Source organism: Amyelois transitella, chromosome 25 (genome assembly GCF_032362555.1).
Source record: "Amyelois transitella isolate CPQ chromosome 25, ilAmyTran1.1, whole genome shotgun sequence".
NCBI classification, from domain to species: domain Eukaryota; kingdom Metazoa; phylum Arthropoda; class Insecta; order Lepidoptera; family Pyralidae; genus Amyelois; species Amyelois transitella.
Genome location: NC_083528.1, coordinates 2,002,198 through 2,026,078, shown reverse-complemented (window position 1 = coordinate 2,026,078; position 23,881 = coordinate 2,002,198). Strand labels below are relative to the sequence as shown.

Here is a 23,881-nt window from a genome sequence, read left to right as displayed (position 1 = left end):
AACAGTCTTGAAAGGACTGATCAGCCACGACCAGCTTCATGATAGAATTGAGATTTAAAAAATGACAGGTTGCTAGCCCATCGCCTAAAAAAAGAATCCCAAGTTTGTAAGCCTATCCCTTAGTCGCCTTTTACGACATCCATGGCAAAGAGATGGAGTGGTCCTATTCTTTTTTGTACTGGTGCCACCACCACGGTACCGTACCAGTACTCACCACGGGAACCACACGGCACTACATATTATACCTTTTTATTTATTACTTTCTACCTTCTCATCACAACGCCTACGGTATTCTTCTTCTCCGTCCTGGCTCTAGTCCCGGTTGCATCCTCACTTCTCTGGAGAGGAGCCCGGGGTTTACCTTTGACCTTTGCGTGTTGAAGGGTTAAAAATAATCCAGTTTCCTCCCGAACATTCCCAGTAAAGTATCTTATAACAAACAATGACTCGCGCATCCCCAAAATAGCATGCGATACCCGCAAACTATTTAAACTTCATCGTTTAAGGTACAGATCCACTTTGAACGTTGACACCCTCCTTTTTTGCGAGGGAACCTTTTTTTTATCGTGTGGAAAGACCTTCGTCTACCCGGCCGGCTACAGGAAGCCGGACGGGTTATGTGGGGCTTGAACCACTAAAACCACACGGTGCCATCGCCTACCACTTCGTTGCCAGGAGTGTGAACTGCCCTCGCTCATATTCCTGACGCAGCGGCCGGTTCCACGGCGGCCTCGGCTCGGCCGCTCTCCACGGAACCTAACCCATGTTAAAATCAGGGCCATAGCTATACACATCCAGTTGCCTGAATTGAGTTGCAAATTTTTCAGGTTTCTTCATGATAACTTTCCTGCGGTAAACAATTTGTTTTTACGGTGAAACAAACCTGCACATTCAGGCAACTGGATGTGTTATCATGATCCAATATAGTATGGTTCCCTGTAAAGGTTGCGGAGGTCAGATGGGAGTCGATTCGTGTAGAAACCTGACTTACCCTATCTGGTATCCATGGTCAAGGAAGTACGAGCTCCTGTCCAGAGTGGTGTAGATTTCACCAGGAGTAAAGCCAGGAGGAAGAAGAGAATCAAACTAGTGTGGCTACAGTATTCGTAAAGGACCCAACAAACATTTAGGCGACGATAAGAGCTTATTTTGTTACTTAGTGGGCTACAAAGGCATTACAGTAGCAACACTTATGACTATTGGCGATAAAGTGGCGTACCAAGTAACGTATATCACTTCTACTTATAATACAGAGTTACAAGCGCGACAATTAGGCGAGCTTAAAGGTTATGGATGTATTATGGCAAATCTTAACACTGTTGTACATGCACAGCATTTTGTGTTATAGCTTTAAGTGAATCTTAGAACTCTAAGATCTAAATAAGAATAAGAATTAGCTACTACCTCCAAAAGTGCTATGCAGGTGATAATAAACTCTTTACAAGAACCTAAAGTTGCACAATAGCGTTAATAAGCGCTACCAGCCTTACAATAGTGTTTATTTAATCTTATATAGAACCAAATGCTTGAAGTTATACAAAACTCTCTTGCATTACCTTAAGTCAAATAGGAGTATAATTTTTCGCTATAACAGATCCTATAGCGTCTATTGTTACTTTTTTGTGACTAAAGGTAAAGTAATAGCGCTTAAGGTCACTACTGTATTTCTTATATTGACTACTTGTTTTTGACAATGGCGTCGCAACCAAAATAAACAAAAATTGTTGTAAATACGTGGAAAAGTTTTCAGTAAATAGACAACATACATCGGGCGCTCGAATTATTTGCCAATAAATATGTAACATATTCACAGTGTACTTCCCTTCGCAGCAAAAATATGCTTTCATTTCTCACCATACAATATCACTTTTTTTTGTTTAATATAAAAATCATTAGTCGTAAACTTATAGCCATTGAAAATAAAATTATTTATTATTAGATCACAAAATTAGTTTAATTATCTTGAATAGCGTTCAGACCGTTACAAAACACCTATTTACCTCCCTTTTAGCGCTTGAAAATATAATTAACGCCTTTGTATCTCTACTGTACCGCTTAAGGAGTCAGTTGACGCTTATTTACCCCTCTTGTATCGCTAAGAGATCCTGTTACCGCTATAATAACTTTCTTATAGCACTAATTGTACCTCTTAGCCAATTACCATAACTCTTGTATACCGTCATTATACAACCTTAAGTAATATAAAATTGTGCCCAATTCGGGGGTAAAGTAGGGTTAGAGCGCGCTCTAACACTAATTTGTTACACCCATAAACCACTTTAGAATCTAGTTAGCGCTTTTATAGACTTATTATAAATCTTACTTTAGCGCCTAATTGTTACTTGGGGAGTCAACCGTACTTGCCTGCGATAAGATTTGAACCTGTATCACTATTTTTTATTCGGCCACCTTATCTGTCTGACCAATGACGGTCTTCTGCCTAAAAGAGATTGCATTTACGACAAGGCTGCCTTTTATACTGTATATGTTCTTAAATGTATTCTCTCTTTTGAGCCTTTTCGAGAATATTAGCTCTGTCTACTCCAAAGTAGGCAAAGACGTGATATAAGTATTTGTTTTTTTTTTCAGAGCAATAAAATTATTCTTTCTTTTTACGTGTCAATGGAATCGTAGTTTAAATCTTCAACTTTATACGTCCATCAATGTCTGGCCGCAACTATTTGTCAAACGCGGATTTCACCCGGTTCACCCGGGCAGAATCCGGTCCTAGCCCGGGTGAAATCCGGTTTACCCCGGTCATTTTGTATGGGCACCGATTGAATTTGAGATACCTTTAATTCGACACATACTTACTCAGTAAGATTGATCGCTTTTTGTTTGATAAAGTTTCATCAACATTGATAAATAGCTTTTGTTTACAATCTTACTTCACTACAAGCTCACAGTTTTGCCCGATATAATAGTAGAATAGAATAGATTTATTTTCAAAATTGGAAACAAGGTATCACTTATTGACGTCACATCACTTAAATCTAATTACGAGTATAACTAATACCGCTTCCAGAGCGCATTTTCTTTTTTTATGTTTTTTATTTATTTTTTATCAAGTAATTTAGGTATAGGTACACGTTTAAAAATATGTTTCGTTTCAAGGAACACAGACATCCAATTTCAGCTTTCCAGTAGTTGCGTATGCGCATTGTCAGTCACATAATTATATTAGCACACGAATCTTTTTAAAATCGATGTTAAAATTTATGTTAGTGTTATAAATAATTAAACGTTAATTAGATGTACATATGTACATATATTCACGTCTTTATCCCTTGCATGGTAGACAGAGCCAACAGTCTTCTAAAGACTGATAGGCCACGTTCAGCTGTTTGGCTTAATGTTGAAATTGATACTCAAATAGTGACAGGTTGCTAGCCAATCTAGCTAAAAGAACAATCCTAAGTTTATAAGCATTTCCCTTAGTCGTACTTATACTGACAGTACTCGACAAACAACAGGTCTAAGATTAAACCAATATTAATAGCGATTAAGTTAACACAAACAAAAGACAATGCGACACGACTAAAAAGTCGCAAACATAAATAACGTACTGCGATTTATCGCATACGAGTCGCGGGGTCGTGTCGTCAGCTATTTCCATGGTGAAGACTGTTAGCTGATTTATTTTAAACTAGCTGATGCCTGCGTCTTCTTTCATATGGAAGAGGCTATAGACATGGATCAGGTGATTGAAGGAAGGTGTTAATGACGGAAGAACTAACATATGATGTTCCAATTAACAAAATTACAGGTACACCATATGTTGCCCAGACTTCTACTTCTTGAAGTTCTAGCCAATTCTCTCTAAGTCTCTAATATCTCATTTAAATCGGTGCAGTAATTGTGAGAACACTTAAAAAAATTCTGTTAATTTTTTCATGATAAAGCTTTGTTATATTGAAACCACGCGAAACCGAATACCTTGTATGAAAGGAGTTATGAATGTGGATGAAGCGAAAGAAGTATGCAGAGATCATGGCAAGTAGTAAGATGTAGTCTCTGCTTACCCCTCCGGGAAAAAGGCGTGATTTTATGTATGTATATTGAAAAACAAAAGAAAAAAATTAAGAACGTAACTAATGTATGTAACAAAAATAATATTTTAATAATCTGCATTGTTTGATCCTAATTTTACTAAGCAGTATTAAAAAATCGCACAAAAAAAAATAAAAACAAATATGGCGGCACATTTTCGCATTAAAATTCTTAAACCGACTACAATCGCAAAATGTCGATTGATGTTCGAACACAATGCGTTTTATTTGTCGCAAGTGTGAATGCCGAGTTTGTCTGCAGTTTAGTCGTGGGCGTGTCGCGTGATCTGCGCACATTAATCGTTAGGTTAAATTTAAACGGGTTGTTAAATTCGTTGACTTGACCAAAGTTTGACTGGACTGAATATTACTTAGTTATCTTTTATTTCAGATGCGTGTGCATACATCAATGCATCAATGTGTTTAATAGATATAATTTATTTGATTATATATTTCAGTATTTTAATAGTCCGAGACATTCAGTACAAGGGCAATCAATACCTAATTGTTTCTATCAAAATTTCTTCCCGAAGGCCCACGATAGGAAAATGTAAAGAAAGGCATTGGCTTGTGTACATAATTAATAAGATGTAAACTAACTGATATTTATAAAACATGTATTATAAAGAAATAGCTGTATATTGATTAATAAGCTTATAATAGTCTGATTATAATAAGCTTATAATATTGACTATCGCACTGCAGAAACAACTAAGGCATTCGTTAGTCATTCCCCACGATTAAGTCCTATGAGGGGTTTTTATATACATATATGCGGTTTATAATTCTTCGCAAAAATTTAATTTAGAATTATCTACTTTTGAGGTTGCTTATAAGCAAATATAATAGTTCGTTATTTAAAATTTTCAAACCGACTTCACAAACGAAGAGAATCTACGAACAAAGAAAATCGTAAACAAAATAAACATGTCTAGCACGATGCCATCAATGTCAATGGTCAGCTTGAATGACGACGTCGGTATTTGGGTTCGATTCCGGAGCCGTTCATATATCGTTGTGTCATAATATATTGTCTGTGAGGCCAGTGTATGAATCTATTGGCCTGTACATATTGGTTCAGTTACTGGCCGGAACACTGAGCCAGTGCATTTAGAACTCTGAGTAATAGTACTCGAGTTATCTCGATTCACGGAGAGAATATTACCGACCAATTGTGCCACACGCAGTAAATCCTATGGTAATGCCGATAATAAGTAAGATCAAGCTATTCTTATAAGTACATAGATATAGTCATTTCTATATCCCTTGCAGGGTAGACAGAGCCCTCAGTCTTGAAAAGACTGATAGGCCGCGTTCAGCTGTGTGGCTCAATGATAGAATTGAGATTCAAATAGTAAAAGGTTGCTAGCCCATCGCCTAAAAAAGAATCCCAAGTTTATAAGCCTATCTTTTAGTTTCTACAACATCCACGGAAAAGAGATGAAGTGGTCCTACTCTTTTTTTTGGTGCCGGAAATCACACGGTCAAATAAGTATTAGAATGAAAAATTTAAAAAAAACACCAAACATATAATTCGAATGATGAATATAATCAATAAAATTCTAATTATTTAATGGCATATTATTAATTTGTTATCAATTCCAGCCAAGCCGTTCGTTCCATCAACTGGCTTTGCCAACAGTCGGCGCTGGCGCAGTGTAAACTTGCCGTATAGGCGAATTTAGGATTCGAGAGCGTTCGGTAAAGTCACTCTGTGCCAGACGGATGTATAATAATAGAATTTCTATTGTCTTACGCTACACTGGCTTTGTATGCATTCATATTAGATCACCGAGGTTGTCTTGCGAGATGAAGATATAGAACAAATTAAATTCAATATTTTTTGTATTATTTGCCGTGTGGTTCCCGGCACCAATAGAAAGAGAATAGGACCAGTCCACCTCTGTCCCATGGATATCGTAAAAGGCGATTAAGGGATAGGCTTATAAATTCTGGGGATTCTTTTAAGGCGACAGGCTAGCAATATAAATCTCAATTCTATCAGTAAGCCAAATACCTAATTGAATATGGCCTATCAGTATTTTAAAGACTGTTAGCTCTGTCTACCCCGCAAGGAATATAGACGTGATAATATGTATGTAGGTTTGCATGTATAATAAATATGTTAGTTTTTCCTTTACAGAAAAATAGCTGAACGTGGCTAATTTGAAACGCATTTTCAATCAGTATTTCGAATCGTTATTCCATCGGTCATCATCGAAATCAGAATATGGGTTGCTGAAAATTTGCCACGTTGGTATACATGACTACATGTATGTATATATGTATATACATACGTGTAGTCATGTATACATATATGTATGTACCTGAATAAGTAAACAAACAAAATACTCAATCGAAAATGCTTCCCTCCTCTCCCTCAATATGTCTTTCGCTCCAATACTTCTAAACAAGGTACTCCACGGGAACACATGTTCATTGACAGTATGCACCCGGGAGGACCCTCAGACATCTTTAGGGTCCCCTCCAGGGCTCTTTCAACCCTCTGGAGGGGGCGCACTTAGGTTAGTTCGGAGTACTTGCGAACCGATGTTAATATACTCGTATGTAACCATCTGAAGAAGTCTCATTTTTTCTTACATACTTTCCCAAATATCCTATCTATATCTTTAAAAACTTCCGTTATTGACTGACTGACTGACAGATAACACAGAGCACAAATCTACAGATTTGAAATTTAGCATCAACGTTACTTTTATGCGGTTTAGGGGCGTAGATGTTCTCATATCGATGAGAAAAATCTTATACTTCTTTTCTACGTACGGTTCTTTTTTTTTTTGTCAATACCAGATGAAGAGACGTAGGATTCCGAAGTCCGCAACTTACCTGTAACAAAACAAAGTACACAATTAAAAATTAAATCAGTAAATTTATTTGCACACTTATAAGTACATTTTTACAAATACGTACTTTACGTAGTTATTAAAGTAAGCTAATCCTTGAAAATAGTGTGGATGATTCGAAAGAAAAAGTGAAATTAGGTTCAATTATTTACAAGTTTTTCAAATAAATTATACTACAATTAAACTATTATAACAAACTTTATTTTATCAATTCTATAATTAAGCCTAACAGCTGAACGTGGCCTATCAGTTTCGTTTCAAGACCTTTGGCTCTGTCTACCCCGCAAGGGATATAGACGTGACTATATGTATGTATGTATGTGGCAAAAAAGCAGTGGCTCTTAAAAAAAAGTCTTCTTGAAATATTCGTAAGCCAATTTTTCCCAAGTCAAATTCTCTCCAATTTACGCCTCAAATCATCAAATCTTCTTTAATACAAATGTGACTGTTCGCGAGAAAAGGTACCTTATGGACGTTTATAGTTTCGAAGGTATTGAATGTTTTGTAAATTTTGCAAGAAATAAAGATATTTTTTTTATTGCTTTTTAGCAAAGCATAAGATCTCAAATTTATTTCCCTATTATTATTTTTTATTTTATGTAAATAATAAGTCCATAATGTGGTCTCAAAGTTTAGTAGAAAAGGTACCTTACGGCCGCGTGTTAAGAAACGCTAGATGCAAACAAGTCCTGACGTGCTCCGCTTCTGTCCTTGATGCCGCTGCATCGTTGCAATACTTTGTCTTTGCCGCCAGGCATCTGTACTACTCTTACCTACGCTAAGCATCGTTTTCTATCTCGCTCATCGCTAAGGATACGGCGGCAGTCGACAACGGCACTAGTCATTGCGTGTTCGTTTATTCTTTCGTTCGGTTGAGTAAAAGCGTTCCTCTGCAAATTTTAGTGTATTTATTAATAATTTGAGATTAAAGTGCAATAGAAAGTTCGCATCGTGATAAATAATGGAAGGAGATAAAACTAATTATCCTTATAAGAAGGGTAAGTACCTACCTACTACTTTTAACGTCTTATACAATTCCCAGTAGCATTTATTATTTGTTATTATTAGTACCTACACACATGCGATACTTAAATGAAGGTAAAGAGATGAACAGTTTTGTGTTAAACATTGTTTAGTAAATTTTTATCTTTCATTCCGTTTTATAGGGCGTTACATACCCGAAACGGAATCACAAGATATTTTCATGGAAGAGGAGCTATTGGGAACTGAGTCACAATCAGTTTTGAGTAAGTCAATGTATTATACTATATATTTGTATTGCTCTGCATACTTCTAAATCCGTATAATTATTATGATTAGGAGCATAGTAGGTATATCGGTGCAAACGGCGCGAGAAATTATTTATCTGTAATTTTGTATGGATGACATTAAAATCATTGATAATTTCGCTATCACATAATTGCGCATTATTTCCACGTAGCTTTTTTTTACATACATCCTACATCGTACGTCGTAAGACCAGGAACACATTTTTTAAGAATTGTAAAAATAAGTTTTGCTCTTGTTGAGATGTGATGCGTCATATCTATATTATTATAAGTATTATTATTATGATACTTTTATTCTAGGTATGTTACAAAACGTCAATGATGATGGTGAAACGCAAAATGATCTCTCCCAAGTAAACCCATATTACCTTTGCGATGATGAGACTCAAATTGATACACAGAAAGATCAAGTGGATACAGTGGACAAGACTCTGGATGAAGAAACTCAAATCTACCATCGGTCCCCATCTCTGGCAGAAACAGGTATATTTTGCGGTTTATAATGTTTTATAAAGTAAATAAAGTTTTATTCAGGTAAAAGTTATACCAATAATAAGTAATAAAATCTTCTTGCAGACGACAAATGTACACAATGTAATTTAAATGAAGTTGATGATTCCCAAAAATTTGAATTTAATAACGGAGCCAAATATTTTGGATTAATGATATCAGTTGAATTAAGTAAACTGCCAAAAAAAGAGCAATTATCGTGTATGCAAGAAATGTTAAATGCCTTAAAAAAATATTATGATCAGTCACAATTGTAACTTCTTCCAGGAGTGCATACAAATGACGATTATGCAGCTGAATTCGAGTTATTTCTCCGAGAATATAATTACAATGTAAAAGACATTGATCCTGATTCAAATAATTTGGACTTATTTGAACATACAATTACGGAAAGAAATATATTGGAGGACGATTTTATCGAAGAAAACAATGTAGATGTGACAATAAATGAAGATATTTTTTTTAAGGAAGGTTGCGGTTGTGAACGACAATGTACAAAACTCTTTCCTCGTGACGAAATACTTGCTTCTAGACTAGATTCCCAAAACTTAAATGGTTACTGTGACCAACATGTAAATCATCAAAATATTTTGTTAATGGGGGCCTTAAACTGCTTGGCAAATACAACTCCTGAAACAGCGAAGAAAGGCCACAAATCTAAGACAAGAGATAGAGCAAATGTAGACTATAAATTTCGCGGGATCTCGGTATGTAGATCTTTTTTTCTTTTTGTAAATGGAGTAGGCATGAAGAAATTTCGAAACATTTTGAGGCAAATTAAAAAGAACGGAATTGAAGTCACTGCACACAAGTCAAGCAAAACTAATAACAAAACTCTTACATTAGAACAGCGTGTGCATGCTGTTACGTTCATTAAGAACTTCTCGTTACAAAACTCACTCGTATTGCCTGGTCGAATGCCTTGTTATCGTGACGTTGATTTACACATTTTACCCAGCAGTATGAGCAAAACCTACATATATGAGAAATACTTAGAAGCATGTACGAAAAATGAAACAAATGCCGTTGGTCGTACCTCATGGTATCAAATCTGGAAAGATTTTTGCCCAAATATTGTAATACAGCATCCACGTACGGACTTGTGCCATGTCTGTCATAAAAATGTAACAACATTAAACAAGATGGCTTCAATGAATGAAGAATCTAAGGCTAAGATTCTTCAAGAATCACTTAATCATCTAACTAATGTTCAGACTGAAAGACAATATTACTCCAACTTAATAGCTGAAATAGCTCCAACTGTAGTCAACATGGCTCTTGGCCCTCATGAAGCTTGTGATTTTGATGGTTTGATGCATTATTCGTTTGATTTTGCTCAACAGGTTCATTTGCCACACGATGCACAACAAGTTGGCCCTTTATATTTTTTGACAGGTTATAAGATCGGTCTTTTCGGGATCGCTATAGAGCCAATGCACAAATTTGTACTTTATGTAATTCCTGAGTCATGTGCGACAGGCAAAGGAGCGAACGTTGTTATTTCTTTTCTCCACCATTTTTTCGAAAACTTTGCCCTAGGAGAGACTAAAGTCGTTTGCCACGCCGATAATTGCGCTGGGCAAAATAAAAACAATTATCTTATACAATACGGATTATGGCGGGTAATGACAGGAAGACACAAAAGTTTTCAGCTATCGTTTCTACCTGTAGGCCACACCAAATTCGCACCCGACCAATATTTTGGTTTGTTTAAGAAGAAATTCCGAAAATCACAAGTCAGTACGGTAAAAGACGTTTGCGAAGCAGCTGTAACAGCATGCCGAATGACAAATTCGATTATGTCAGTAATGGTCGGTAACGAGGTTGGTGATACTGTAAATGTTAAAACGTATGATTGGGTTAATTTTTTCAAAACCAAAAAACCGGCTACTGTACCAAATTTACTCTCGTACAGCCATTTTAAAACAGATTTATCTTTAGCTGGTCAAATTGCTTGCGAAAAGTCTGCCACTGGCGAATCTTGCGTCCATCATGTTATATTTAAAGATACATTTAGTATTGACCAGATGCCTGAAGTTATCCAACCACAAGGCCTCTCCTACGACAGACAAAAATATCTATATGAAAAAATTAGACAATTTGTACCACCTGAATCCCAAGACATACTTTGCCCCAAGCCTTGTCTGCGCACATCTCAAGATCCTTTGGAAAATCTTCCCCAAATGCTTCTTACTCAGTCACAGCCAAGTTGTAGTGGTGTACAATCTTTGCCAAATACAAAACGTAAAAAGCCTACATGCACCTATTGTGGTGAGGTTGGTCACAGAAACCAAGTTCGCGGTGGTGTCTATTTTTGTAAAAAAAGGCGTTCAGAACAAGAAAACCTTTAATATCGTGTAACTCGGCCATAAGGACCCTTTTCTTTACATAAAAAGTAATTATATTTTTTACAGAGATTGTAAAAAAGAACTGATTATGTTTGTAACGATTTATTACTAAAATGATAGAAATAAAACCACTTATTAGAAAAACCATTATCATTAATGTATAATCTTAATTTTATTGTATTGACGGGTTATAATTTGTTACATTATTTCCATAAAGTACCTTTTCTCAAATGTATGGATCAAAGACTGCTATTGTGATGTAAGTTTAAGCTGCGATTTAAGTGACTTAAAAAGCTAAATTATTGATATTGTCAGTGTTATTTCAAGTGAATGAAAGACTTTCGTTGATTTATGTATGAAAAATTATAATGCTTGTTAAATTACGACTGAAATTTGTTAAGTTTTGTGATTTTGCATGAAAGTTATTAAAGGTGATTTTCACCCCTAATTTTGTTTTTATTTTGTCAAGATTTTCTTTCGAAATCGTGTTCTAATAGGTCAGTTAAAAATCTGTAGCTCTCATCGCACGAAATTGGAAAAATTAAACAAAACATCATTTTTTAGAAATTGGTCAATAGACACATTGGTTGGTCCATAACAAGGTTCTGATTAGTAATACAAAAGTTGTCTCAACATTCTTTAAAAGACAGGAGTCCTAAGAATAATTTTTCGTTGCCTACTATGTAACTAACAACGGCAACATAGTATTCGAGGTGGCTGAACTTAAAATGTCTGTTTCTCGAAATTGCACAATTTTCAGTATAATTTTTAAAAAATTGTATCTCCGTAACAAAACATCGTAGGAGGTTGATCTTTTTTGATATCTACAGCTTATTAATCCCAGATTACTACCGTATGCATAACTCCACATCGACCACAAGGTACCTTTAGCCGCGGATTGTCACAAATAATCCCTTACAGGGCACTCGGATCCCCACTTCTGGCCCAAAATGGGAGGAGGGGTTGCCTCCCCCCTTCGCCGAAATAAATTAGCATGCGTAGATTGAATTGTCAAACAAGTTTCAGAGTCCGAATGCTAATTCCAGGCAAAGTTACTCTGTTTTTCCAATTTCGTTGTTAATTTTGTAAGGCGAATAAACATTTATGTTTACGAGACGAAGAATAATTGGTCTGAATTTATTATGAGTATGAACAGGAGAGAAGTTCTGATGCTGAGAACTCGTTACATGTCTTACTGTGAATTAGAAGGCGATAAAAGGATAACACATGTCAAACAACGGAAACAAATACAGGAATTTGTTTGGGTACTGAAATAAAGGTAGACAATCATGACACATCTTTTTGTAGAAAAATAAGAGGTAGTTCCGGTGAAAATGTTGCAGTGTAATTTGTTCCGCGAACCCCGGGTCCGGAAGCATAGTAGTGAAGGGTGCGACTGGGAACACGCAAAAAGAAAAAATACCTAAATGCATTGGTCCATTTTTTATAATTTAGTGTGGTGCATTAAAGAGTTATTATATTGCACTTTGTCCCGAGACTGAGCTTATACTAAGACAAACGTTCAACACTCATTATAAACTCACACAACTTTATTGTTTGCCGGTTGACCTGAAGAGATCCGTTCATGGGATTAGTCCGCCATTGCAAGTGATTCGTTTCTTTTATAACTATGTACTATTTTCTTGTTACTGTGTAAATTTCTATACAATAAAGATATTACAAACAAACAAACTAATATTACCAAACTGTACATACCACGCATTTGCGTTAAACATTTTGCAGACCAACAATTGTCTAAATTTCATCAATAATTTACTTAATTAAATACAAATAACACATCAGTTATTTCATCAAAATATTCGGCGGTCCAGTCTAGATTTTCGTTGACCGCACATAACTCGTTATTGGAGCCACATAGCGTTATCGGCTGATCCTAAATAACGCGTTAATTTGTTGGTCAATTAACGGCTATTTCTGGTGGCTACTAATGAGTGAAATTTAATTGTGAAGTAACTAATTTTATTTGGGATATAAATTAGAAGCACTTATAATGATACATACATATAATCACGTCTATATCCCTTGCGGGGTAGACAGAGCCAACAGTCTTGAAAAGACTGACAGGCCACGTTCAGCTATTTGGCTTTATGATGGATGGGTTGCTAACCCATCGCCTAAGAGAAGAATTAACTTATAATGATCGCTTGTTAATTTTAAAAAGAAAATCTTAATTCTTCGATTTGTGTTCTTACCCCCAACATCCCAGACATAAGACAATTATAATTATTTATATTGTAATTTTGCAACAATGCACACCAAATGATTTAACAAAACGAAAGGAAGAATCAAGTGTTGCCACCAAAAAAAAAAGTTGTTTAATTTTTTTTAATTAAACATTTATGCGTTTAGAAGTCTTCTTTGAGAAGTAGCCGAATGGTCAAAGGCTTCACAGAGCTAAATAATAGATTGAGTTTAAGAAATACCGACAGGTTGGTAGTCTATCTCTTAAAAGAAGAATCTCAAATTATAAGTTTTATTCCTAGAATAATAATTAATGCGGTAAGAGAAGCAGGTAGCAAATTATTATAAATTCTCTGCTCCTCTGTGAGTATTTTAGGACCAGGATAATCAAAGGTCCTCTAGGGTACTAGAATATTGAAAGAAATTGGCCAAGTGCGAGTCGGACTCGCGCACGAAGGGATTCGCACCACTATCACGTTTGTTATTTAAATATTGATTTATTAATTACCTGTTTATTAATAAAAAATTACAAAAAAAAATTATTGAGAATAACACTTGTAGTATTCCCGGGAGTCCCCTTTAATAATTAAATTATTGTTATTTAATATTTTTTTTAATGGTAGTGTACAAATTAATATTCTGTGAAAACTTTTAACGTATACCTGTTCTGTAACCGTTATTAATATTGAGTAAAAATACGAAAAAACATGTTTATTGTATACCCGTCTTAATATTTCTTTTTATTTTTGTTCTTTTATTATTAAAGCGGCAACGAAAATACATAATTTAGTAAAAATTTCAGCTTTCTGGTTATCACGGTTTATGAGATACGGCCTGGTGGCAGACGGACAGACAGACAGCGGAGGCTTAGTAATAAGGTTCAGTTTTTACGTTTTAGGTACGCAACCCTAAAAAAATCAAACTAGATAAATATTGCTGAAATTCCTTCTGTAACTAAACATAAACCTATTTGTTGCGAACTCATTAACTATTAACGTTCGCAACTAAACCGTTATTAGTCCCGTTAATCCACAAATAACGTGTTAATTTAACCAGCAGGTGGCATAAAAACAGTAGAGCGGTCAAAACGACCAAATACGAGAGGGTTTACTGGCCGTTAGGGGGTTAAGTTGGGGTACAATACGAACTAATTCAACTACGTTTGAATAGAAATGTGTTTTAAATACTTTTGCTGTTAAATTAATTTTGTAACGTTATTAACGTTTATTATAGCTACAACCGACGTTGTAACAGTTAAGTGTCATGTTTTCATTATTCTGAAATGAATAAAATTTGAAATTCTATTGAGAAATAAAATTTTGTTGATGTTGGTGTATTAAAACATTATCTGGAAATTTGGCTAAATGTTTAAAGATGAAATTATAATTTTCATTTAGGTCTATTTTTTTTTTTTTTGTAAATTTATAGTGGTTCAGAGCTGAAGAATCGTGACTTTCATATTTTTAAAACGGCTTATTTTTACGACCGGCCGAAGCCTCAGTCGCCTTTTACGATAACCATGGGAAAGTGAAGTGGTTCTATTGAAAAATGCCGTAAAAGACGACTAAAGGATAGGCTAATGAACTTGGATTCCTCTAGTGGGCGATGGGCTAGCAACCTGTCACTATTTCTATCTCAATTCCACATAAAGCCATACAACTGAACGTGGCATTTCAGCCTTTTTTAGGCTCCTGGCTCTGTCTACCCCGTAAGGAATTAAACCGGTTTTTTTTTTTGTGAAGGAACATCTTATTTTAGGTAAGTCATACTAAGATATTATTTTTTTATATCTCAGTGTGTCACATGCTTTAGCTAAGGTCCGGTCGAGTCCCAAGATTGGGTTTTGCAATTCAATCGGCCATCAGCCCCAGAATTACGTTTCGGGACACGCTGTAAATATCGTGGTTTAGATTGATATTGTGCCCCATTCAGAAGTAAATTCTTACATGATTTCTGAATGTGTTATGGGTTAACCGTGTGGTTCCCGGCACCAATGTCAAAAATAATAGGACCACTCCGTCACATTTTTCATGGATTTCTTAAGAGGCGACTAAGGGATAGGCTTATAAACTTGGGATGCTTATTTTAGGCTAGTAACCTGTCTCTATTTGAATATGAATTAAATCAAAAAGCCAAACAGCTGAACTTGGCCTTTCAGTCTCTTCAAGACTGTTGGCTCTGTCTATCCCGCAAGGGATATAGACGTGATTATATGAATGAATGATTATGGGTTAAGATTGTGCATTTCCACCATAACTTTGTTTTATAAATGCCAAAATTTCTAAGGATATACATATATGTAGGGTAAAACTGGGTAATATGCCCCACTTTATTTGAAAATCAAATAAAACAAAAATGGTAAACGATATGTTAGAAATCTTTATTTAGGATCAATATTTAGCATTTTGATAATGTTATGACAACATCTTAATCTAATAGGAACGTTACTTACTTAAATAATAATAATAAAAAAAAAACCTTAGGTGGGGCGTTTTGTAAAGCACCTATCAGCTAATATGCCTCACTCGTATTATAAAATGCCCCGGCTTATAAAAAATGCCCCAGTGATTGTTTGTGTGCGCAAATGAAATCAAAAAATGAAAATAACAACGTCTTTTGACTAAACACAAATATTGGGGCTCATACATTAGGTATTTCTTCAATCAGTCTTTTAAATCTTACATTAATTGAAGTACTTATGAAGATGATTAAAAAAAATTTGAACTTAATAAAATCAAACATACCATTAACGATAAATAAACAACTACTTTAACATAAAATAAAAGCATTGCAGTTTTCTAATGAAATAAACCAGGTTACAAAAATATCAAAAAGAAAATTATAGTAAAAAAAGAAGAGAATTAGTGGCTTTTTTTCTTCATAGCTTCCCTCTTATCTTTTTGTCCACAATAATTACACAAACGTCCATACATTTGTGTAAAAATTTTCTGTGCATTCAGTGCACTTGTTTTCATCCAAGTCTTTCTTCTTCAGACGTACTAACTTCATCATCCATTTCTTGTACTTACTCAGAAGACGACGAATAAACTACTTTTTTATCTAAACTATCTTTGGCTTTTTTGTATTCGTTTCAATTTTAGATTTCTTACTTGTATTTTCTTGATTATGGCTTGAGTTATCATTTTCTGATATATTGGCGGCATCTTGATTTTTATTACTTTTATCGCTTCTTGTTTTTTAAAATATTTATTTCTTGACTCTTTTAGCCTGTATAAATGTTTGAATTTGATCATTCACAGAGGTTTAATTTTCAGACCCATTTGACTTATTATATTCACATATACCCTTTGCTTTCCCTGATTTTCCCTTCTGTACTCTTGATTTGCTTTTTTTAAGATTTTTAGCTTGATCTGTATTCTCGTCTTCAGAAATATCCGTCATATCTTTATTCTTAGTTGCTTTTATCTCTCCAGTCTTTTTTTCTTTTGCTTTTTTGGTTAAGACTTTTTCTTTAGGTTAAACTTTTGGTTTTCTTTTTCTAATAATTGTTTTTCTTTTCTCAATATTTTCTGTAGACGTAAGGACAACAGCTTTTTGTTTTCTCTTTGCTGACATTACTGGTAGTACGGGAACTGGATGAATCGTACTTAAAAGCTTGGTAGGTGTTTCTTGAGTTTCAGACGATTCGTCTTTCTGAGGTGTTTTAGACATAATAACCGCTTTCACTGATGATGGTCCTGGCTTAGATACATTGTCAAATAGTTCGTTCAAAAACATCGTTCATTTTTATATTGTTTAGATACTGGGGCATTTTATAAAATGAGTAGTGGGGCATTTTTTCAAATTTGATTTTTAATATGCCCCATCACACTTAAGGTCGCAATTTCCAGGTCATAACGCTGACTGCAACAAAACAATATAGCCTATTTATGTGTATTTACAGCAGTATAAGTCAATTCAACACAACTATAACAGCAATCAATATTTATGAAAACATTTGCAACTTACCACAAATTATTTCGACGCAAAAAAACTTAATTTATCAATATTTTCTAATCGGTCGGAGAAAATCACGCGTGCATTGCAGCCATGTTGTCGGGCGACTAGTGGCTACTCGCGTCTCAGTGGGAGCGCGCATAGCTTTGTTTGTGTGCGTAATAAGTGCGTAGGGCGTTTTGTCAACTGAGGCGTTTTACCGAGTTTTACCCTATATGTAGGTATGTATTTTTGTTACAATTTACACGAAAACACTACTAGACGGATTTCGGAAAAATTAAATATAGCTGTGGAGAGGATGAATGAAAACAGGTTGACTAAGCAGATATACAAGAAGAGTGTGGAGGAAAAGGTCGGAGTGGGAAGACCTAGACGAACGTATCTTGATCAAATTAAGGACGTCCTGATAAAGGGTCAGGTCAAAAGTACCCGAAACCGAGTTATGAATGTGGATGAAGCGAAGGAAGTATGCAGAGATCGTGGCAAGTGGAAAGAGGTAGTCTCTGCCTACCCCTCCGGGAAAGAGGCGTGATTTTATGTACTATGTACTACTCTGTCAAGAAAGTAGCAGGAAAAGATCAATAATACACAAACTGTTTGTTATTCATCCAAATTTATTTTATCACCTTCAAAATATGCTCCTTTAGAAACGATACACTTACGCCAACGAATAATCCAATCATCAAAACATTTTTTAAACGCTGTTTCCGGAATTGAGGTCAGTTCTCGCCGCGAATTCTCTTTTATGTCTTCTACCGATTGAAAACGGGTGCCACGAAGTGGTAATTTGAGTTTAGGAAAAAGAAAAAAGTCGGCTGGAGCCATATCTGGTGAATATGGTGGTTGCTCGATGGTATTTGTTGAGTGTTTGGTTAAAAATTCGTTCACAATAATGGCCTTGTGCGAAGGTGCATTATCATGGTGCAAAATCCAAGAATTTTCTTTCCACAAATCTGGCCTTTTTCGTCGGATTTGCTCTCTTAAACGCCGCATAACACTCAAATAATATTCCTTATTTACCGTTTGACCTTCCGGCAAGAATTCCGAGTGCACAACACCGCGATAGTCAAAGAAAACAGTCAACATGACTTTGACTTTTGAACGAATTTGGCGTGGTTTTTTCGGTTTCGGTTCAGTTGGAAGGCGCCACTCCGAAGCTTGTTGACTAGTTTGCATGTCAAACTCGTAAACCCACGTCTCATCACCAGTAACAATGCGTTTCATGAATGTTGGGTCGGAATTGACTCGTTCTAGCATGTCCTCAGCGACTCTCATGCGATTGAGTTTTTGAAAAAAATTCAGGTCTTTTGGGACTAGCCGAGCGGCAACATGTTTCATACCCAAATTATTAGTTAAAATGGTACGGATCGACTCGTGAGATACAGAAAGTTCGGTGGCTATCTCTCTCAAAGTTGAGTGAGGATTTTCAGTCACTATTTCCTTCACTTTTGCGATGTTAACTTCAGTTGCAGACGTTGATGGCCTACCAGAGCGAGGCAAATCTTCCATAACATCTCGACCGCTTTTGAACGCTTTGTACCACTCATAAGCACGAGTTTTTGATAAAGTCGATTCACCGTAAGCCTTCTGTAACATTTTCAGTGACTCCGAACACGATATTCCATTGGCAATGCAAAATTTAAGACAAACTCTTTGTTCGATGTTTTTATCCATTATGAAATTAGCAATACACACTAGATATGATATAACTAAAAATAGCACTGTATTTAATGTAAACAACAGATGCAACTCAAACTCCGCGCCAAAATGGAAAACAGTTGTGCCAATCTAACAACAACAAAAAAAACAAAAATTTGAATTTGGAACCATAAATAAATAATCCATTCCCGATACTTTTCTGACTGAATGTATGTATGTAAATATAGCTTTTAATATCAAATACTTATGTCATTAAGATTTTTCTAACAAAACACTATCGATCTAAATCGTCTGACATTTCACCCCGTTTAGGCGCGTCAAAGTCACATACACACGCACACATGAACCTGTGTGTGTAACCAACTAAACATGACTTTTCACGTGGAGGATTTTATTATGTCAAAAACATAAACTTTTACGATGACGGTATGTAAGGAGGCGTGGTGAAATATGAATTTTTTAAATAGGTCGTTACGTTTTTTAGGGTTCTTTATTACAAAAAAGGATAAAAACAGATTTTTCTTTTGTTTTATATGTAAGTAACTTATTAATTCACTAGCCTAACTATGAATTTAGCGCCGCTTACAAAAGGCTTTTTAGTGTTCCGGTGTAGAAATGTCACCAAAGTTTACTTAATTTACCTACCTATATATTTTTTTAATTTACTACTAGCTATTGCCAGAAGTACAGACAAGCGTAGCCGCGGACTAAAGCTTACTTTTGTAACTCTACACAGATACAAAGTCATAAAGAAAACACGTACACATTCCGAAAGGCAATGAGCGAAAATAACCCTAATGTTTCACCAACCGCCATTTTGAACCCTTAAATTTTGCATAAAAATTCAACTTACCAAATGAGTACAGTCATGGCGTCGACATGCGGATATTTGAATGTATAAGGCTATTCTCACAAAAAACGGTTAAGACATAAAAAAACAAAATTGAGATATTTGTGAAAATTTCAAAAATAGAACAAAAATGTAATATCTTTTAATCAAAATCACATCTTCTCCCGGAGGGGTAAGTAAATACTACTAATTTCCACTTGCCACGATCTCTGCATACATCTTTTGCTTCATCCACATTCATTACTCACTTTATGCAAGCTCGTCGGTTTCGGGTACTCTTGACCTGACCTTTCACATACATGTCCTTGTTACACATACAATCACGTCTTTATCCCATAGGGGTAGACCACGTTTAACTCTATTAGATGAGATAATGATAAGATTGAGATTCAAATAGTGACAGGTTTCTAGCTCATCGCCTGAAAATGGAATCTCAGGTTTTTTAACCTGGGATTCCATTTACAGGCAAGCCTTTCCCTTGATTGGCTTTTACTATGTGCATGGTGAAAGAAGCAGTTGGCAGAGACTATGTGCAATTTTTATGAAAGCCGACAAATGTAAAAAGTACCTTATCTCAGCGTTTGCAAGATGGCTGCCTGAGACATTGTCAAATCGGCCAGTTACTCCTGACATCCACCAGCACTTGGCTGTATTACGATAACGTTTAATTAAGTTTGAGAGTATTTGATTACAACCTCATTTGAAAGGTATCTTTTCTAACTGTTAATTAATTTGGGGTTAAATTAATTAATTTGGAATCATCTTGAACAAAAACCTTTGTCGATGAAAGAAGTTGTGGGTTAAATAAAGGTCTGCCTTGAAATAAGAGACTGGTTTGTTCGCCATTGTACAGTCAACAACATAAATAAGTGTATAGAGCATAAAATTTAACAAAAATCTAATCTGGAACTAATTTTTGTATCACAAGTCTAAGATAATTATAACTTTTGGTTATATATTTCAAGCATTAACTTTTAAGGTAAATTCATTTTTAGATTTAGTCAAAATATGTGTTCTATACCCTCTTAATTAAGTATGGGTTATATTATTTAAATAAAGCACAGATTAAGTACAATTTTTGAGGTCAGGTTCAGTCAAGGATACTTTAAAAATACCTGAAAATATATATAGACAAAATTAAACATAAACTTCAATTACTTACTAAAAAAAATATTCATTCTGTGCTCCCATGTTAAATAAAAGATAAATGCATGAAATTTTACAAAAAACGTATTCTAAGTCACGTGTAAAAGATAGTTAATTAATGTTTGTCCTCAATTTATTGAAATATCGATTGTAATATCGATCTGTATAGTTCTATTGACTCAAAAATACACACGTGTAATTCAATCAGCGTGCTCCAAATTCTTTAGCATAATCATTGATGTTTATATAAATAGACCTCCGTAAGCCATCCCATATTATTTTCGTATACATACATGTAAACATACATACATACATACATGTACTCACGTCTATTTCCCTTACTGGGTAGACAGAGAGAGATAAGCCACGTTCAGCTGCTCGGCTAAATGATGGAATTGAGATCCGAATCGTGACAGGTGTCTAGCCTATCGCCTACGAGAAGAATACCAAGTTTATTATAACTTTTCCCTAAGTCGCCTCTTCCGACATCCATGGGAATGATATGGAGAAGTCCTGTTCTAAAGTTCCGGGAACCATTAAAGGGGAATATAATTATGTACGTGTGTGAAAGCAGATATTTTGCCCGTCTTTCACGTAAAACCCACTAAACCAGTATCCAAAAATTTTTGAAAATGTTAGTGTGGAGTACAGAGAAAGACATAATATAATTGTTCTTAAGCTAGTATATGTATAAGTTAGTTTCTGATATATTAAAATAGCCTATTGTTTAATCAAACAGACGTTGTGTTCTCAATTTAATAGCATATCTATGACCGCGTGTTGACTTATGAATGACTATGCTTTATTTTATTACTGGTATATTACTCCCTCGAGTAACCGACGACGCAAAAGGAGGTTAATGTGTTTTGTTCGAAACAAATAATGGTGGTTGTTTAATTATTGCTTGTGTCGTAAATTTGAACAACATCACTGTTGTAAGATTTTGTAGGAACGTTACGACATGTGGTTTTAATTTCAAATAGACATTTGTCCAAAGCTTCTGTTCCGTGGTTATTTCCAAGAATATACAATAATAATGTGCCGTGTGGTTCCCGGCACCAAAAGAATAGGACCACTCCTTCTCTTTCTCATGGATGTCTTAAAAGCCGACTAAGGGATAGGCTAATACACTTGAGATTTTTGATTCAGGCGACATGCTAGCAACCTGTCACTATATTAATCTCAATTCTATCATTAAGCCAAACAGTATATTCAAGACTGTCGGCTCTGTCTTCCCCACAAGAGCTACATATATAGACGTGATAATATGTAAGAATGAATGTACCTTTTAAAATTAAGCACACAAGACTACCGCAGAGACGTACATAACTTCATCCTTGCTAAGTCGGTTAATAAATGAAAAAACAAAGAAAAAAAGGATGCCGTGCCCATTTTTATTAATAAAATCAGTGAACGAATGACTTTGCAAAGTCATTCATTCACTTAATCTAATTACTGCTTTAAACAAATGAGTAGGGAATGATCTGCATTTTTAGAACCTATTTTTTATCATTCATTTATTTTTATCAGCGTTATTTTTAATTAAAAACTGGACCCTTTTAATTAATATGGGTTTTAAAAAGCTTTTCTTGTTGTTTTTGGTATAAGTCACTTTATTATATATTTATCTAATAAATATTGAAATAAATAAGTACATATTACCCAATTTAGTTCGAAAGTTATATTATCAGGAAGTAATTATATTTCATGGATATTGACGGCCTCTGTGGCGCAGCGGTAGTGCGCTTGTCTGTGTCACTTGAGGTCCCGGGTTCGAATCCCGGCCAGGACATGATGAGAAACGAACTTTTTCTATTTGGCCTGGGTCTTGGATGTTTATCTATATAAGTATTTATTCCAAAATATAGTATCGTTGGGTTTATCTCGTAATACAAGTTCCGAACTTACTTCGAGGCTAACTCAATCTATGTAATTTGTCCCGTATATACATATGTATTTATGGATGTTTCATTTAAAACACAGAGTACAAAAAGATAAATAGATTCTAATCATATCGCAATCATTATATTAATTACTTTTTTCTAAATTATGAATTGATTATTAACCGTGTCTAGCGGTAATGGTTAGTTGCATTGCCTGCCTGCCTGCCTGCATACATTTTTTGTTTTCAAATGAAACAACTGTATTTTGACTCATTCATTGCATAATAAATCATTCATTCATTCAAATATTCATTCATTGTACGAAAGTCCGTGATGCCTACCCGGTTACCACCGGAAGATCAGCGTTGGCTGTGTAGCATATATAGCCAGCATTATGCTGAGGGGGTACCCTTTCGGGAACACCATGTCATGACTATTTTGTACATATTCTTGACTGTTTTTTTTTGTTATTTTTTGTTACGATGTTTTATGAAATAATTCTTTTAAACTTTTACTTAATAATTCCAAAGTTGGTTCTATAATAAAAACTAGCACTCATACATACCATCACGCCTGATTCCCATTGGGGTAGTCAGCGACTATGGAATTCCACTACGCTACGATCCTTACAGACCTCTCCCGCTTCCTCCACACTCATTACTCTTTTCATGCATATTCTACGATTACGGGTACTCTCCTAACATCTCCTTTTTCAAGACATTCGAAATTTGGTCCTTGAAAGTTCGACGAGGCAGGCCCTGTCCCACTTTTACAGTTAGCTCTGCCATATAATTTCCTACTAGCATGCCATTTCTACAACTTATCTGTTCTGTGGTGGTAAGGTTAGAGGCAGGAATGTTTGTTACTGCTCAAGAATTACGAAGGCCCCCTTAAAGATTGTCTCGAGAATCCTTCGGATCAAAATCCCTAATATTCTAGCCCAAGTTATCGGCTGAAGCAATATAAAATAAATAAATATAAATATATACGGGACAAATTACTCTGATTGAGTTAGCTTCGCTGTAAGTTCGAGACTTGTGTTACGAGATACTAACTCAACGATACTTTATTTTATAATAAATACTTATATAGATAATATAATTAAAAAAAATTTAGAATATCAT

General features: G+C 35.2%; 2 protein-coding genes across 4 annotated transcripts in view; one reads left to right on the top strand and one right to left on the bottom strand.

The window, feature by feature from the left end:
- Positions 1 to 23,881, bottom strand: part of LOC106142769 (uncharacterized) — a 537,134-nt gene that overhangs the window by 263,332 nt on the left and 249,921 nt on the right. The gene's annotated exons all lie outside the window — the stretch shown is intronic.
- LOC132903376 (uncharacterized) lies at positions 7,354 to 11,408 on the top strand. Of its 2 annotated transcripts, none has more exons than XM_060951546.1 (4): positions 7,354 to 7,911; positions 8,080 to 8,160; positions 8,503 to 8,685; positions 8,980 to 11,408. In XM_060951546.1, the coding sequence occupies exons 1-4, from the start codon at positions 7,875 to 7,877 to the stop codon at positions 11,061 to 11,063; spliced, it is 2,385 nt and encodes a 794-aa protein (XP_060807529.1). In that variant the 5' UTR covers positions 7,354 to 7,874; the 3' UTR covers positions 11,064 to 11,408. The 2 variants fall into 2 exon arrangements, with proteins under 2 accessions (XP_060807529.1, XP_060807530.1); XM_060951547.1 differs by having other exon boundaries at positions 8,779 to 9,120.

Coding starts and splice junctions, on each gene's coding strand:
- LOC132903376 (XM_060951546.1), top strand. CDS start 7,875: ATGGAAGGAGATAAAACTAATTATCCTTATAAGAAGG. Junction 7,912..8,079: donor TAATTATCCTTATAAGAAGG/GTAAGTACCTAC, acceptor TCCGTTTTATAG/GGCGTTACATACCCGAAACG. Junction 8,686..8,979: donor CCCATCTCTGGCAGAAACAG/GTATATTTTGCG, acceptor AACTTCTTCCAG/GAGTGCATACAAATGACGAT.